This window comes from Haliotis rubra, unplaced genomic scaffold (genome assembly GCF_003918875.1).
Source record: "Haliotis rubra isolate DU_JTF1 unplaced genomic scaffold, ASM391887v1 Scf272, whole genome shotgun sequence".
Lineage (NCBI taxonomy): Eukaryota > Metazoa > Mollusca > Gastropoda > Lepetellida > Haliotidae > Haliotis > Haliotis rubra.
The window spans coordinates 336,191-355,691 of record NW_025766803.1 but is presented as its reverse complement, the minus strand read 5'-3'; the positions used below and the strand labels follow the sequence as shown (position 1 = coordinate 355,691).

Here is a 19,501-nt window from a genome sequence, read left to right as displayed (position 1 = left end):
AGACCACGGGTTGCTCCAGCTGTACAACACATTATACCGACTCCGAGCCGACCAGTCCTAGTTGTACCCATAAATGCCGAGCGCCAGGCAGGGACCAACAAGTAACGTTTTCGTGGCGAAACGTCTTCGTCTCTTTCTGCCGACGATTGAATGTTGTTGTTTAAAGATAAGCTAAATAAAAAGATCTTAAGGGTAATAAATTCGTCACCTGGTGTTCTGAAAGGGTGTACGGAACTGTAACACCCTTGTAAAGTCCGTATTTCCTTGCGCCTCAGGAAATACGGAATTTACAAGGGTCAAGTACAGTCCCGTACATCCTTTCAAAACACCGTGTAACTAATAGTGAATACGAGCCGGGGGCCTTATGTGCAATAAACTATCTTGATCTTGATCTAGTGCTCAGACGATCATAACTAGGCAATATTAACAGATTTTGTGAAGAACTCGCCCAAGATGGATTAGAAATTATGATTTTAACCCCTTTAGCTTCACAATAGTTAGTAAAGCCAATAGTATTATTTGGTTTGTCACCAATATGTTTTGTATTAGTCGATAATGTATTTGTTGCCATTAAAATTTGTTCCATAATTTGCAAATATAGAGTTCATCGGAACGTCAGTATTGATACCCACATAATTTTATCCTATCCATCATAATATCGATTTGCTCCATACGCTTGATTGGTTCAGTATGAAGAAATATAGGTATTAATGTTGCTTTTCCAAGTGGTCGATGTAGTGCCACCGTCGGTGGATGAATACCCAGACATGAGCCAGTGTCACCACAAGTGGTAAGCGTATGAGCGACACAGAGGCAGAAAGTCGTAGGTAAACGGACAAACACCAAATATGCCGCATGCTAATTGCAGACATCAGCAATTCACAAACGGTGTATGTGTATTTACCCAAATGACAACGAAATATTTGTTCCAGAGAAGCAAATGCCCTGCTCGACTGACAATCCACGTATTAATTTACGTTTACACAGCTTTCAACTGATCCTACACCCTGAAGGTGTTGTACCTGGTGATACACACATCAACACTCTATGTCCACATACTTAGATAATGAAATGTGAACCTAGTCTCGTATATACACGTTTAAGTAGAGACGAGAGTTCAGGCCACGGGGTCCTGTGACAAGTACAATGTAAACACAAACACACGGTGTACACAGCGTTGTGCGGCAGTCATTCTGAAGGCTTTTTTGTCATGTTTTCAGTTTCAAAGGCATGAATGTAAATTTAAATCACCATAATCCCTGCTGTGAATGTACGAATGCAATAAATCACACGTTGTATTTATTCAGTTGTTTGTAACCTGTTGTAAGTGTACACATCTAATGTATTCAGATGTTCATCTGGTGTTGTGTTCCAGCTTAACAACCCTGGGTGTTGAAGTACTATACAAGTCAGCTAATGACAGCCATACAACTCTGTGGACGATCATGTATTTGTGCTGTGTCTCCTTGTAGCTACAAGGGGTCACCATGGCCCCTATCTGTGACAAATGTACCTAGCACTTGGTCCCTATACATGTCAATGATACATCTTATACTTGGCTCCATAGTGGTACTTGGTCCCCTATCTGTGACAGGTGCACCTTGTACTCGGTCCCCTATCTGTGACAGGTGCACCTGGTACTCGGTCCCCTATCTGTGACAGGTGCACCTTGTACTTGGTCCCCTATCTGTGACAGGTGCACCTTGTACTCGGTCCCCTATCTGTGACAGGTGCACCTGGTACTCGGTCCCCTATCTGTGACAGGTGCACCTTGTACTCGGTCCCCTATCTGTGACAGGTGCACCTTGTACTTGGTCCCCTATCTGTGACAGGTGCCCCTTGTACTTGGTCCCCTATCTGTGACAGATGCACCTTGTACTTGGTCCCCTATCTGTGACAGATGCACCTTGTACTCGGTCCCTACCTGTGACAGGTTCATCTGCTACTTGGCCCCTATCTGTGACAGATGCACCTTGTACTTGGTCCCCTATCTGTGACAGGTGCACCTTGTACTTGGTCCCTATCTGTGACAGGTGCACCTTGTACTTGGTCCCCTATCTGTGACAGGTGCACCTTGTACTTGGTCCCCTATCTGTGACAGGTGCCCCTTGTACTTGGTCCCCTATCTGTGACAGATGCACCTTGTACTTGGTCCCCTATCTGTGACAGATGCACCTTGTACTCGGCCCCTATCTGTGACAGGTGCACCTGGTATTTGGTCCCTATCTGTGACAGATATACCTTGGCCCCTATCTGTGACAGGTGCACCTGGTATTTAGTCCCTATCTGTGACAGTTATACCTTGGCCCCTATCTGTGACAGGTGCACGTCGTTATGTTGCTACATGGTTGTACTTGATCTGTGACGGATAAAACCTATTACAACAATACTGATGATGCCACCCAAGTTCATGTACTTCCGTCTCTGAAACTCAGTGACCACACATGGAATTCACTAATTACATCGCCTTGACCTTAATTAGAAGCAAACGTCAGACCTATAAACGGAGCCCCTTTAACATTTACCCTCGTCCAAAGTATTGTCTTGTACCATTTCTCCAACGGTAAATATTGATTGGCAAATCGAAAGAACGATCAATAACACTGTCACTCTGGCTGTAATGAAGAATGAAACTATCGACCACAGCTAGATAGAGCAAACATGTTTACACGTTAGAGATGACCATAATGAACTCAAATTGTAGCTTTAGATGCCACTGCCCCATCATACAACAATCTGGACCAAAACATCAAAGACTCCTAATCACACCTTTGATGTATGGGAAAATATCGGTGAGTCCAGGTATAAACCGGATCGTTTAATCGGGACCAACCGTGTTGATAAAATATGACGCTCGACACGCCACAATGAACAGACACGTCACTAAGCAAATAAACAAAAACATGTACGACATGGGGAATAACATTTTTAATGCAGATAAAAAAAAAATTCAAATTTAATGCCAAGAACATTCTAAAGAAATGGAACCATAGATATGTTGAACTGGTTATAAAATATTATTGATTTTGCTTCGCCCCAGTTGGTCTAATGAGTTCCGTCGTAATATCATGACAGGGCTTTGGTGAAATATTCATAAGGTTGATTTTACTCGTACGAAGTCCCTTGGTGTATCACTCGCGTATCACTTGTATAATTTATGATATAATACTCAGGCCAAATATATTTGTTATCTGTTTCAGTGGTATGAGAGAGGGACACGGTAGGATAGCGAGATTATAATGACCAGCTTTTTCAGTGAAAAAGGGCTATATATTCGAACATCAGTACAGACTGGCCATTTGATATAGTGAGAATATGTGATGGGAAAAATGTTTCACTTTTTTAACGCGGCATTCAGCAATATTCCAGCTATATGTGGCAGCGGTCTGTCAATAAACGAGTCGGGACCAGACAATCCAGTGATCAACATCAAGAGCATCGATCGCAATTGGAATACGATGACGTCAACCAAGTCAGCGAGCCGGGCCACCCGATCCCGTTAGTCGCATCTTACGACGTAAGATGCGACTAACAGGATTGGGTGGTACAGCGTCCTAAGAGGCGACTAACGGGATCGAGTGGTCAGGCTCGCTGACTTGGTTGGCACATGTCACCGTATCCCAATTGCGCAGATCGATGCTCATCGATTATTTACAGACCGCCGCCATATATTTAGCTGGAATAATTCTGAGTGCGGCGTACAATTAAAGTCAGTCAGTCTTGAAGGAATTGTCCGATTTTCTGAGGGAAACTAAACGTCCCTGGCATTAAAAGGTTTGGGTCTGAACATAATTACAAGATTTATCGAATATACGGTTATGTTCAATAGAAAGCCCCGTGTATACATCTCGCCTGTTTGTTACTTGTCGGTGATGTTTTAAAGCATCTGTTCTCGCCAAGATAAACGATGTGTTCAGTATTTCTCATCTCTGTTCATGTTTACCGAAGCGGCCGTAATATGCACATCATTGTCATGCTTTGAAATCCTGGTTTTCCGGGAAAACTGGCTTCCTCGTCTTCCATCTTTATAGGAGCTTCTTCTTCTGTTTAACACCGAACATAGACTAGCCTAGGTTTAGCTAGTCTCTGAAATGAACATATTTTAAAGAAAATATAATTAAAATTAAATTAAAATTATAAATACAATAAAAAGGAGCCCAGAGACATTCTTCATCCTGAAACTGCGGTAATCTAGACATGCCACATATTTTAGACTTGCACTGGCACTATAGGGTATATATGTTTCAGGGTCTGTATGACAGTGAGTGAGTGAATGAGTTTAGTTTTACGCAGCACTCATTATTCCAGCTATATGACGGCGGTCTGTAAATAATCGAGTCTGGACCAGACAATCCAGTGATCAACATTACGAGCATCGATCTGCGCAATTGGGAACCGATGACATGTGTCAACCAAGTCAGCGAACCTGACCACCCGATCCCGTTAGTCGCCTCTTACGACAAGTATAGTCGCCTTTTGTGGCAAGCATGGGTTGTTGAAGACCTATTCTACCCCGGATCTTCACGGGTCTCTGTATGACAGACTACACCCAACCAAGGCTAGCTATACGATCACGGTCGTAGAAATTCAAGCCTGGTCTAGACAATCCTGTGATTCATATTATTCATCTGCAGCTCAAGGGTTTCTTTGAGTGTTTGTTTGTTTGTTTACTGTTTAACGGCACATTCAGAAATATTCCAGCTGAATATTTGAATATTCCGGCGGTCTGTAAACAGAGTCTCGATGGCTGCAAGTCAGCGAGCGTGACCACCCGATCTCGTTAATCGCCTCTTCTACCACAACTGTGAAAACCGCCTCCACGTCGTTGTGACAATAACACACAGTCAGCCAAGTCACCGAGCATGGCCACCCGAACAGGCACAGTGTGATCTGTTTGAGTGACATTTTAGTAGTGTTTAGTCTTACGCCGCTTTATAGTATGGTTTTACGCTATATTTAGCAGTATTCCAGCAATATCACGGTGGGGGGCACCTGAAATGGGCGTCACACATTGTACCCATGTGGGGAATCGAACCCGGCTCTTCGACGTGACGAGCGAACGCCTTAACCACTAGGCTACCTCACCGCCCCCAATACTAAAGAAAGCAACGTCAAACTCATAACTTAAGAAACTATGGCTGTGTACAGCACTAAATTCATGAATGTTTTTGGGATGGTCAGTATTGTTTACTGTGGTTGAGCTTGACATGGCAGTACTTTTGGCAACTCAAACCGAGAAACAAGAGATGAGCATGAGACTGCGACACACACACACACACGCGCACGTGCACACACACACGTACACGTGTAGCGCCCTTAAACCTGCAGTATTGGCCTGTCAGGGGCACAACAGACATGTGCTACATTGCCTTGTCTTCCTGTGTTTACACTGGTATAACATAGTTCACGTAACACTATCGGTTTCGCCACTGGGGAGGTACCGTACTTCACCTTTTAACTACCACCCTCAATACCAGACGTTTTTCATTCATTTTTTCGTTCGTTCGTTCATTCATTCATTTGGTGAGTGGGTGAGTCTAGTTTTACGCCGCACTCAGCAATATTCTGTAATTCATGGTCTGTAAATAATCCAGTCTGGACCATACAATCCAGTGATCAACAGCATGAGCATCGATCTACGCAATTGGAAACCGATGACATATGTCAACCAAGTCAGGAGCATAGGCGGCGGATGGGGTGTGTGTGTGTGTTATTATTGCGCACCTCTCCCCTTTGTCCTGAAAGCTTATTAAATGACCATTGAAACTCGGGTGAAAATGAAGTGTGCACCCCTCCTTTTCTCGATAGTGTGCACCCCCCTTTCTCAAAAAGCTGTATCCGCCCCTGGGGAGCCACACCAACCGATCCCGTTAGTCGCCTCTTACACTGTGGGTCCTGCCTGTTTGCCATAGCTCAGTTTTAGGCTCTGTCACAGTGTCGATACTGAAGCCGATATCATTTTGTAAATGAGGATTATTGGATTTGTGAGGGGGGTATATTTTTACGCTGGAATGTAGCACAAATTCACTACTATGTTCGCAGGGCAATACTGAAATGAGTTCAAACACCACTCATCTTGGAAATCGAACCAAGCCTTCAGCGTGAATGTTTCTTTGCCTATTGGCCTACCTATTAGCGCCGTCTACTACTTGACCCTGTTTGTATTCGACAAATGTGGCGTTAATTAGAGGAATGTCAATTTGGTACCTAGAATTCACACTGTATGTCACTTTGACATGACAAGGAGAAATTTAGAGATTATTATTCCTACCGCGATAAAAAGCATGTAACAGCCAGGGAATAAAGCGGAGCCCCGCTTATCCAGACCCCCAAATATCCGGAAACTTTGCCTGCCAAACAACGTTTGGGAGTTTCTTCATTATTTACTTACTTGATAACGGTGTTGGCAGCTACACAGAAATGTCGCATATATTGCAGTAAAGAAGTTATCAATCCATCTTCAGTGAGCGAGTGGATTTAGTTTTACGCCGCAGCAATATTCCAGTTAATGTATATGGCGGGGGTCTGTAAATAATCTAGTCTGAACCAGACAATCCAGTGATCAACAGCATGGAGATCCGGGTTAGAATTGGTCTTCAGCAACCCATGCTTGTCTTTAGGGGCAACTAATGGGATCGGGTGGTCAGGCTTGCTGACTTAGTTAACACATGTCATCGTATCTCAATTGCGTAGATCGATGGTCATGCTTTCGATCACTGGATTTTGTGGCCCAGAGTCGATAACTTACAGACTGCCACCATATAGCTGGAATATAACCTTAGGACTAATATTGTAGCTGTGTGTGAAAATGGTTGACACTTTGTATCCATTTGACAGCTTTTTAGTTGTTATTAATACATCACTAAATAGTGTTTTAATGTTTTGTTTACCAATGTATTAAAAGACGTGAGGTGGGGAAAAAAGTTTATCGCAGTCAAAGTATATATCAGCAACATTATTTCACACAGTTTATAGATTTCTTTTTCACACGTTTGAACAGCAGTAGAGGCGTTTCGTCACTTGTAGGGTGGTTTCATGCGCTCACACACAGCGATACAGTTTTTGGAAATATTGTTTAAAGTGGCAAAACATCGTTCCAAGTAAGACACATGAAAAGTTCTTTGTAATTTAAATATATCATTTATTTTCTTATAAATTGATGGGCGTTTGGTGATGCGTTTGCTTGTCACGCCGAATGTCTGGGTTCAATTCTAGACATTGGTTTTATTACAATTATAAACTGACAGTATTTAACTTAAGCCAAACCCATGCCTGTGATATTGTTTGAACACTCTTGAAATCTAAATCAGCGTAAGTCCATACTCACACTCTTGTAAGTGAATACGTGTGATTGTCCATGATCAATGATCAATAATATTTATGAAAAAAGACCTTGGGATAAACTGAGCACTGCACCCCATGGTACTCGTTAGTTTTGAAGCTCTGATATAAAACTGTATAACATTTCGTAAAGAGCTCAGACAGGTTTATCGTGAACCCTCTTCGGTCGTCGAGTACCACCTGTGTTCTTTCAGCCACCCATTGTTTTCTACCTTGGAAGCGGCGCTTTTGATCTCCAGGACAGCCATGTTACCTGTCAACACCTTAGCTTACATAATGGTTTATGGCAGGTGGCTATACTCACCTTGCTGATCCAGGAACACGGGAGGCCCGGTGTTCTAACGTGCCACGGTTCGCTGTACGGGGTTGCGTCCCTTGGGCCTGCAGGAGATCAACGATTGTGTGTTCGAATTCTACATTTGCCATCAATATGTTTTATTGTTAGTCAGCAACATACCTGTGTGTTCCTGGGTTTCAATAAATTGGTAAATGTCTGAGACTTTAACTAAAAGCTGACGCGCCGTGATTTATTTCTTTTTCCTTTTTTAACTCAGCAACCATAAATATTTTAGCTCTATAAAGCGTCGGCCTGTAAATAATGGAGTTTAGACCGGACAATCCAGTGATGATAACATGACCATCGATCTCAGCAAATAGTCAGCGAGCATCAACATCCGTTCCCATTAACTGGTGCTTCTCACAACAAGCAGAAATGGCTGAAGATCAGATCAGACCGGGATCTTCGCCATGTAATATGACGAAAATAGTTATCAAAAGGGAGTCGAAACAAATATATTCTCTCCCAAATACTAAAATTTTAAGCTCGTTTTAAGTATAGTAATTTCCAACCAACAATATTCATGTATTGAAAATTGAAACAGTATACGGATTTTCTGCATTAATCTGACATGATTATATGAATTTTAAATTTTTAAATATATTTATCTATTATTACATATGATATTACACATTTCACCCTGATTCATTGTTCATGATTATTATTGTCGTTGCTGTTATTGACGTATTATTGCCACTGTTAATTTTATTATTTATCGTATTGGTTCAAAACATTTGACTTGAAAGTGGAATCTGTCAAATCTGTCAGATCTGTCAATCTGTGATACCTTCATTCTCTGGGACAAAACAAAATGGTCGTAGTTGTTACCGGTGTTGTTGATAAACATCATTACTGTTTTTATTTTTTGTGTAAAAATAATTTGATCTCGTCCCAGATAAGTCCAGCCTCCCACATTGATAGATAGAAATATTTTATCATCATCAGCAGCAGCAGCAGCAACGTGTCGACAGAATGAGGATCCCCGATCTGTTGCTAAATTAAGATGTTCTAACGAGGCTGGCAATCATTTATTCATTTCAAGATCCCAATCAAACAAAATATAAACTGATATTTAATAATCAGATTCAAATCTTTCAAAGCATCTTCATTCAACACAAACTATAGAACCTCGTATTCCCATAAATCACCTGACGCGACGAATAAAAATGAATTTTTTAAACGCTCACAATTTACATTAATTATTAATAGAAGTTAGCGATCATACCACCGTTTACTTTAGATATGTCGTTGGATATTGATTCATTAAGTTTTTAAATGGTTTGAGTCTTTTTTTAAAAAATGACGAGGTAAGCAGTTTACTAATGAGAGTAATCTTACTCAGCATCCAGAAATAGTACGCGGTCGGGCCTGTCCGGGAATTAAGCAAATCGGAGTACGCATGCGGACTAGGTCTTATGGCAACCACACAAACAATAGTAAATTTAGACCGCTGCACGTGTAGGAAGGTCTGCTACACGATAATGGGATACATGGATACTTACTGAAGATGAACACATCGGAATACTACGGGATATAAACATGTAAGAAAAAACATAAACGTCCGTTAACGCGCCTCGAAGTCATCAAGCCTCTGCCTGTCAACGATTGTCACCGGATTGTCGCTAACTGGTGACCTAAATTCAGGTAAATCGTTCAGCCACTGTTTACCATGGAAACGGCGTTATTATTGCACTGTGCGGTGAATGATTCTCATGGTATAACTCTGTTATAAGAAATATGACTTGTCTTACATGCGCATGTGTCACTTAAAGTTTGATTAACACAGGAAGACAATTCACAGGTGCGTGTCCATTCATAAATCTACCGGGGCTTTGAACCAAAGAGAATAGTTTATAATTATTGATTCTTTACGGAATGTGTCGTTAGTTTTGACTGTAAGTGCACATAGTCTTTGTTTTATTTGTTTGTGTTTGTTTACCAGCTTCTACTGTTACCAGGCTGCGATTATACTCATATGAATTTCCTATTATCAATTCCAAACAGAATCAAAGCATATTTGAATAATCGTTCGAATTATCATAAAAATAACATTTGTCACCGCGGTAGCTTGTTTGGCAACATTGTTTAAAAAATATGATACTGATTGTTGTTTTTGTTATTTCCCACCTGGTCTGAGCAAATATTGCACAAAGGTAAATTAACCCACTCCAGTTAATTCCATTTTGTTCATTAATACAGTTTGCAGTAGCAATTCATTGTATCAGGATACACTATCCCCGGTGTTCATCTGTAAGGTGTTGAAAACAGTGTGTTCACCTGTTAGGTGTTATAAACAGGGAAATAAACAATGCTCTTTGTTGTCATATACGATATATGCTATGATCGTTAGACTTCAGGTAACAAACCATATTCCTGTTGCAGCAGAAATTGATTGTCATATAATGAATCAAGATAATGCATTAAAATTGAAACAATTTTTTTCGAAGCAGTCATGATTGTTTCTCTTACAGATTTCTTTGACAAAATGTTATTACAATTTTACTAACTGTAGATAAATTTGTGTGATGAGTTTCTTTTGGTATTGGTCACAGGATATTGTCACATATCATCAAAAATTGTAATCAAAATTACAAAACAATTTATAAATTTTGCTCAAGCTATGTATACTACTCACACTTTGCTAAGGATCACAACTTAATATACATAATTTGAAATTTTATCCATTTAAAACTGGATAAATAATAATATGTTAACCCTCTTTTAGAAGGCAAACAGTCACTTTAATCTAACCTTATGCACTTGAGTAACCATAAAACGGGTTTTCATGGCACCAATCAACCATTTTGCAAATCATGGAATGCGTCATTGACAAGTACACAACACCTGTCAATAGCAGGTATGGGTTCCACAAGATAAAATGACATACTGAAACCTAGGATCCATGCTAACAATAAGCTTAGATATTTAAATCAAATTTGATCCCACATCATATTTTTCTGTTGAATCCATGTTTTGATCCTTAGCAAAGTGTGAATAGTATATGTAATATCTACTTAGAGTGAGTGAGTTTTAGTTTTACACCGTTTTTAACAATATTCCAGCAATATTCCAGCAGGGGACACCAGAAATGGGCTTCACACATTGTACCCATGTAGGGAATCAAACCCAGGTCTTCAGCGTGACAAGCTAACGCTTTAACCACTGGGCTACCCCACCGCCCCTCATCTACTTAGAGACTTACTGCATGCAGGGACTGAAATGTTGTATCATGCAGTGTGCCACAGGCTTCCATATAGATATTTAGGTACTGTCCACTTTGGAATGATGATCGAAGGATGCCAACAAGAAAATTACTTAGTGAACCATCTTCAGTGTGAATGTCTTTTCACCATACGCTAAGTGATTAATCTAACATTTATCCGCCTTAATTAAATTAGTTTCTCTGCTGTGTTATTTCAGGCATTAGGATCTTATGTTAATGCAGCATCATCACAGTTCTAACAGTCACTCCCTCGCAGTACAGACTGCTGGCGTCACTCGGCGCCAAACAGTCACATTCAGATAACACATGTCATAATGGGACATACTTGGGGAAAGGAGAGATGATGTTTTCTCAAAGCTAAGATTAAGATACTTTTCTGCAGCTCTTGTGTTTGTTATTGAACATGGCACTCAGCAATCTTCAAGCTATATGAGGCAGTCTGAAAATATTTAATTGCTGGACCAGACAACTTCATTGAATGGCATATTAGAAGTTAGGAAGTACAATATAGACAGACTTTAAGGATACCAACTTGTCAATTTCATGATGTCAGTCACTGGATTGTCTGGTCCAATATAGACAAACTCTATGGGTAACAACTTCTTTTTTCGTGTGAGCAACATTGCTTGATGACGGTATGAGAACCTGTACTGAAACGTCACACGCACAAAGAAGTTGTTAAGAAGTGATTAAGGGCTAAATCTTAATATCTGTAGTGATTTCTTTTTCTGATTAACCTGACTCATATTTAACAGATTTGACCCTCACACTTATTTGGAATTAAGATGTTTAACAATGTAATTAACAATTGCTTCAAAGGTTATTTAATATTAATCTGAAAAGATTACTATTTGTAACCTTGATATCTATTTTGTTTCTTGTTCCACCTGACTCTTGCACCTGTGAAGATGCGGGTTAGAATTGATCTTCAGTAAACCATGCTTGTTGTAAGAGGTGACTAATGGGATCGGATGGTCAGGCTAGCTGACTTGGTTGACACATGTCATTATATCCCAATGCGTAGATCGATGCTCATGCGCTTGATCACCGGATTGTCTGGTCCAGACTTGATTATTTACAGACCGCCGCCATATAGCTGGAATATTGCTGAGTGCGGCGTTAAACAACAACCAATAAAATCCAGACTATCGACTAAATAACTCCATAAGACAAGAGATGAGTTTAGTTTTGATTTAATAGTTTCTGACTTCTAACTCCAGTTAAGTTGGGGAACAATTATTCAATTTGCTTAACATGATGTAACTTCGTTCAAACATTTCTGTTTTCTTCAATATAATGTTTTTTTAATAATGAATACTTGAATATTGATACTCCATTAGTTACAGACTGCTGCCATATAGCTGGAATATTGCCGAGTGAGGCATAAAAATAAAGTAAGTCACTCACTCACTTGATTTTAAACATATTTACAGTGTTTTAATTTGTTTATCTTCAGAAGACAATGGATCATACAGGTGGGTCATACATGCAACAGCCGTTCACCAGCTCGGAGGCTGTTCGCCGCTGCTTCCATGTTCCACATGCACCTCTGTCTAGTCAAGTCAACGCCAAAGTGCCACGCCCACCCTATGGTCAAGGGAGGCCCACATCAGGTATGTGGTCAGCTGTTGTCAAGGAGACTAGCATTACCAGACATGATAATCAAGCGTCTTGATAACAAAATTCAATTAAATGTTAATTGTTATTTTTACTTACAAAGTCTGTACTTATTTATTCGACTAGCATTACTACAGACGATAAGTGGGTGTCTTGAAACAACACAATTCAATTAAACTTGAACTGGGTTTTTTAATTTACCTAGTCTGTTCTGTACTTGTTTAGCATATGAAAGCAATACTTTTCAAGTCTTCGAAGAGAGAAGAGGTTTAAAGGTGGTTTTACAAAGGCAGCATGTCTGCCAACTTGTGTTTCACACAACAAACATGTGTTTTAGTTGAAAAATATTCAAAAACAATTGTACTTATCTGGCAAAGACAATCCAGCATAGGCAACACGACCAACATGGTCAAGCAGGCATCTTTTAAATAGTTTTATTACACCACAACAACAAAAGACAAAAACCTGTGCAATTACATGTCCACGGTACATCCGTCCCCTGTTATCCGGGCAAAACCACCAATTAGAAATTACGGTAAAACTTCTTAAAGCAGCCTTCACATGGCAAACTAAGACAATGCATGTTGTCAACCTTGAGTTTGAGAGTGTGAACATGCCAGCAACTCGCCACCAACACCAATTTCAGAGTTGTCAAACTGTTGTCGAGAAATAGGATCGGTCTCTATTCTCACCAACTTTTCCATCAAACTTTCGGTGTTGTCAAACTCGAGTTTGACGTGTGAAGTGTTGTCAAACTAATGTTATTCAGTAACAACCAATTGCAGTTAACGAAATTGTCACGTGAGCGCACCGATAGAGACATGGCGCTCAAATGACATGAAAGTTTGACAACATGTGTTTGACGTGTAAAAATTGATATTTGACAACTTTTAAAATTTCAATAACATGTGTTGTTGTGTGAAGGCCGGTTAACATTTTAACTTAACATTAGTTTCTCTACTCTTTTCTAAAATGCAGATACAATTTTGTAGCAAACAAAACCCATGTAAATACTTCGGGTTATCTGGGATTCGACACAGCTGCAAATGATGACTAAAGGAGTATATGATTCAACAACACAAGGATGTGTTATTGCATCCTCTCTCGTAGGAAAACCTCCCTCCTGATAGATGTATCATGATATTGTTTTCTGGGGGTTTTCTATGTTAAAGTTGAGATACAGAGCAACAGTTTTAGCTTGACTTTCCAATTCGATCCATGTCCGCCAAACACTGGAGGATGTTTCCCTACAACTAATCTACTTAATGGAAGACCTGCCACTCTGAGATGATTTTGAGTAATTGACAAGCATGTTTTTGCGCAGGTAGATTATGTCAGATCAATTGTGTTCGAGCAGCAACTTCACCGCGAACACATTGATTTACATGTAATACAGCAGTCCGGCAGTAATCGATAGCTGCAGACGGCAAATACAAAAAGAATGAGGTTAAATTTGTTTTCATGGAATGTAAACATATCCTCTGTTTTTCTACACTCGAAAGTCAGATTTGTGGAGATAATGCAATTATTACATTGAGTTTGTTGTTTGGATATGCTTTTTATAATGAACTTAGCAAATATATGATGTTGAGAATTGCTGACATTGACAACTTCCTGGTAACTGGGTGTAGCCTTGTGGTTAAAGCATCCACTTGTCATGTAAAAGACAAGGGTTAGATTCTCCACATGGGTACAATGTGTGAACCCCGTTTCTGGTGTCCCCGGCCATGATATTGCTGAAATATTGCTTAAAGCGGCGTAAAACCATATTTATTTATTCAGCATAATAATATTAATTTACTTGGGTCTTTTTTTAATCCAGACTTTGAAATCCTTCAATATTCTTTTTCTAAAAAAAAGTTATGTTGACATGAATAAGTAAACACTATTTTGTGTTATGGATACATCTTTCATTCCTAATACACTCTCATGTTTCAAGAACTAAATCAACTTTTATGTTTTGTGGCCCTACAAGTCATCGAGCATTGGATATTATGGGGTGGTGTTTTGCACTGGGAGTGTTTTGGATAATTATTTTGCCTTTCCCCAGAAATGTTCTTTAGGATTGTTGAACATGCTGGATGTCTCTTTGTTTTAACTTACCCGTGAAGATCCGGGTTAGAATGAAATTTCAGTAACCCATGCTTGTTGTATGAGGCTTAATAACGGGATTGGGTGGCAGGTAACTTTAAAATTCACTGTACTTGGTTGAGTGTCACATATCATCCCTGATTCCCTAGTTTTCTTGTTGATTTTTTAAATAAACAACATATCAAGGGTCATGCTGTTGATCACTGTCATATTGTCTGGTCCCAGACTGGGGCGTTGATTATTTATCCCTGGAGGCTCACTGGCTTGGTTGACCATATAGGTTCTGGAATACTTGCTGAGTGCGGCGTAAAACTTAACTCACTCACTCACTCACTTTGTTTTAAATTACTTACCTTATATAAAATCATTATATAAAATCATAATAGATTAATCATTACATTTTAATTGAAGTAATATGCAGTTTTATTTGTACAACTGTTTTATTTTTAAAACAAGCAGTTTCACATTTTCAAGGCATTTATTTATATGTGATAGGACTACATTCAAAAATTAATATATTTTACAAAAATCAAACCTACAGTTCTTAAATTGTGTTAATAAAATATCTTTAAAAAAGATCCAAAAGACTTTTTCAATTTCAGAGACCCCGAAACCTCAATAATCTAGACTATTAACGACTTGCATGGCCTTTTATTGGATATACTTCTATGGGTCTGTATGACAGACTACGTGGGAAAATACATCATGGCGAGTTGTTGGATAGTGACAGGGATATGCTCCTATAATTGATTCCTTATGGCAACAATACACCCTTATAGGTTGATTTGTTATGACAAGAAAAGAGCATCAATACTGTTTTTGGTAATCCTGGTAAAAGCTTTCTTTACCGTGTTTGGATGAAGGCTGGAAATAGATTCTCATTATAAACATTTGTCTTGGTAATACGTCAGGTTCTACATATACACTGTCTCGTATCTATTAGCGTTTCCATGGCAACCATGACAACAATGTGAGTTAATATTCTCAATCGGGGAAATACCTGCTCAATTGAAAGGATTAACAATGATTAAGCAGCCAATAATTCATCCTGGTTGTGAATGCTGATTAGTGTATTTTGAAATCTAATAAAATACTGAAATAATAACTGAAAAAAATGAAGAAAAAAGGGAACCTCTCCTAGATCTCAAAACCAATATGTCTTGTCTCCATTCCCAAAGTTCACCTTTCTTCCTTTGGCATGAGGTCTTTCCAGTAATCTATCTATTCTGTGGAATTCTCTCCCTCTCCATACAAAGCAGTCTCCCACATTGGAAACTTTCAAAATTCAGTTGAAAAGCTTCTTTTTCTCAAAAGCCTATTCCTAAAATCAATCTTTTTGTCATCAGTTTCAATATATACTTATTTTACTATTTTATCCTTTTGTATGTACGCGCCTTTATGTAGCGCCTTGAGCATGTAGTAGTGGGGAAATAATAGCGTGCTAAAATGTCCGTTATTATTATTATCATTATTAACATAGTGAATGTGCTGTTTTATTTATTGGCAGAATTCTAATTTGAAAGAAATACATTGTATTTTGCTGTAAATTTTGTTAGTTTATTTTTACTGGAATTGTATTAAGTCATCACTGAAATATTTAAAAAACTGTCTTAGCATAATGTGTGAGTGAGTGAGTTAAAATTTTACTTCACATAGATCTTGGCATATTGAACAAGCAAATATGTTCGTCTGTCCTTATCATGACTGCCACAGTCTTACTTAATCAGAATTCCTATTTATGTATGTACACTAATGGACAACATGGACGGAGACCAGTTTGACAGTCTGTTCCAGAAGCATCTCTTACAAAAGAGCTGTTCATGTTGAGCAGCTCCGTCAGCTAATCCAGCAGTACAGTGGATGACACTGGATGGAGACCAGAGTCTCGATCCACAAAGCATTCATAACGTTACAACATGCCGTAACTCTGTAGTTTATGAATGTCCTAGCGCGCTACAAACGTTTCGTAGTCTGTTCCGGAAGCATCCCCAACAAAGAACTGTTCATGTTGAGCACCTCCATCAGCTAGCGATGACCACCGTCGCCTGATGAAGCAATTTGTTGGGGATTTATTTCCAGCCGGGAGACGGATCAGATCAATAATTAAGACCGCAGATCACCTGAGCATTCGCCCAAGTGCATAAGAAGGATACCGGACAGCTCTTTAACAGCTGCAGGGATGTAAACACTAGCACTGGTCAAGCTTGAACATGCTAACAGCTGGGGGTCTGTTATTGTCATTCAGCTTGACCAGTTCGTTTTATTGTCTGATGGATTTTCTTGATCTGGAGGAGATGAGTCGCCAATATTTAAAGATTGTAACTTTTTAAGGATAATTTTAGGTTCATTTTGTTTATGGAAGAATAAAGAACAAAGTTAAATATCAGCATATTATCAAGAAAGCATTTAAAAGATTGTTTCTTACAATACCCCACTACTTTAGATGGATGGTGTAATGAGTCCATACATAACAATATCAGGCAACAATTTAAACACAGGGTTCCGCCCGTAACCCCCATACTTGTTTTTAATCATTCTATGCCTAAAAATATAGGCCTATGTTTTTTTATAAAAAGCCTATGCCTAACCCTAAACCCTAAACCTGACCTAAAACCTAACCCCAAATCTAACCCTAAACCCTCGAAATAATCCTAATAAATAGAATACATTTCAAAGAGGGGGTTACGGGTGGAGCTCTTACCTAACTATATTTTACATGTGGTTCAATATTAAGGAGCAAGTGTCAGTGAAAAACAATTAAAATGTTTTCCTGATAAAATCATCTTTCATGTCCCAACAAGATCCACTGAATATCATCACATCACATAAATCCATCTGAAGGACATTTGAGGCACAAAGCACTTCCTTCACATAATGCCAACATGGCATATTCAGTTTAAGTTTCATTCACTGGCATCATGGAGTAGTATACATAATGGGGGTTTTGCCGCAAATTCTTCTGAGAGGTTTATTTGTGGTTAATTGATGGGTTAAAAAAGTATTGTTTTTTTATCTATGGAGCATCATTGTTGAGCAGAATTTTTATTTTTTTGGTTTTTATCTTAATACAAAGTTCTATGTCCATAAGCATAAGTTGTGACACCATCCCTGGCGATCCATCGTTTGGTATCCATGGGCTGACTGACTGACTGACTGAGTTTAGTTTTACGCCGCTTTTAGCAATATTCCAGCAATATCACGGCGGGGGACACCAGAAATGGGCTTAACACATGGTGCCCATGTGGGGAATCGAACCCGGGTCTTCGGCGTGACGGGTATCCATGGGTGATGGGGATGTTTTGTTGCAGGTTATCCCATAGATTTTATGTTTGTCGCTTCTGAGTGCATTCATCTGATGTTTGAATGTTTTTTTCTTGAAGAGAGCTTGTTTTGAATAGGATGTGTTTGATTTGTTGTCTGACAACATGTTTTTATACCCCTTTGGCTCTTTTGATTTCACCGTGATCGGCTTTTTTAATCGAATACATTTTAGGTCTCAAACCGATGTACTCCCACATACATCCCATCATAACCACTCCCGACATGGGAACTGAACACTTTAGCTTGAAAAAGACACAAGGACAAGCAGCTATTAGGTAGCTCCCATTTGTTGTCAGCTTACCATAGCTTAAACATAAACAATGGAGACTTGTGTTACTGTTAAACTAAGGGCTACTGTCCAACCAACATTAGAATGAGGTGCGCGAAAGACGCGTTTGTGAAAGGAGAGGGGGGAGCGTGCCGTGAACTGATCCACTACCCACTCGAAGGGGGAACAGGTGTGAACGTGCACGTGGTTTTTGTGATCCTTGCAGTAATCACTTTCTACGCAATGATTCGGAAGCGTTGTGTTTCTGCTCGAGCATTTGTATACTAGTATCTTGTAAAGTGGACTGTTAAAAGAGTATTAAACTCTGCAGGTATTTGAAGCTTATCATGTTGCACTCTAAATTGGGTAAACGGGGTAAAGTCATTCATTCACAAACACGTGAGGTTGCCTACAATGTCATTCAGTACATGTGTACTATTTCCGACAGCACACACAGTGCACTCAAAAAAGCCAGCGATGCTACTGGTATATCTGTCAGTACCTTGCGCAAAATAAATGACGAAGGTAAATGCGTTCCCGCGATGGGTACCAGTAAGTTCACAAGCCCAGGGAAAGTGCGTACTCATACTGAAGGGAAAATTAAATTTGATGATTTTGATAAATGCGCAATTCGCCAGTACATTCAACACTGCTACACAGTAACCAAGACAATGCCAACACTGACAAGCATTATGAAAATGGCTACTGATGATTTGGGATATACAGGGAGTAAAGAAACAATGCGTAAATGTTTAAGAAAAATTGGTTTCAAATGGCGGGAAACTCATTCAGACAGACAGGTCCTAATGGAGCGAAAAGACATTGTTGCATGGCGTTTGAGATATCTCAAAATGATTTGCCAGTACCGTAAAGAAAACCTCCCAATCGTGTACATCGACGAAACATGGGTACAAGCCCATCACACAGTATCAAAATGTTGGCAAACTGATGAGGGAGCAGTTGGCAGTGTTCGGGTACCATCGGGGGACAGGTCCAAGATTAATTATAGTCCATGCTGGTACATGTGAGGGGTTCATTCCATGACGAAATGAATTTCAATAATTTCTCTAAGTGGTTGCAAGAAAAACTTATTTCTAATCCGCCCCAAAACTCAGTCTAAGCTCCAACAACTGCCAGTCGAAAAGATGAAATCAAATTGTGTCTACAAAGGCATGATATACCTTTTACACATTCAATGTTGAAGGCTGAATTGCTTGCACTTGTGAAATCACGTCCGCGCGGCCCCGTATATCATGTACATGAAATTCTGAAAACCCATGGGCATACTGTTCTCTGATTACCT

General features: G+C 39.5%; 1 protein-coding gene across 1 annotated transcript in view; it reads left to right on the top strand.

The window, feature by feature from the left end:
- The first annotated feature begins 9,120 nt into the window (after positions 1 to 9,120).
- The window catches only part of LOC124280726 (lipoxygenase homology domain-containing protein 1-like), a 124,333-nt gene continuing 113,952 nt past the window's right edge, over positions 9,121 to 19,501 (top strand). Inside the window, 2 exon segments of the mRNA XM_046716711.1 lie at positions 9,121 to 9,322; positions 12,358 to 12,514. Coding sequence (XP_046572667.1) covers positions 12,364 to 12,514 — 151 coding nt within the window. The 5' untranslated portion in view covers positions 9,121 to 9,322; positions 12,358 to 12,363.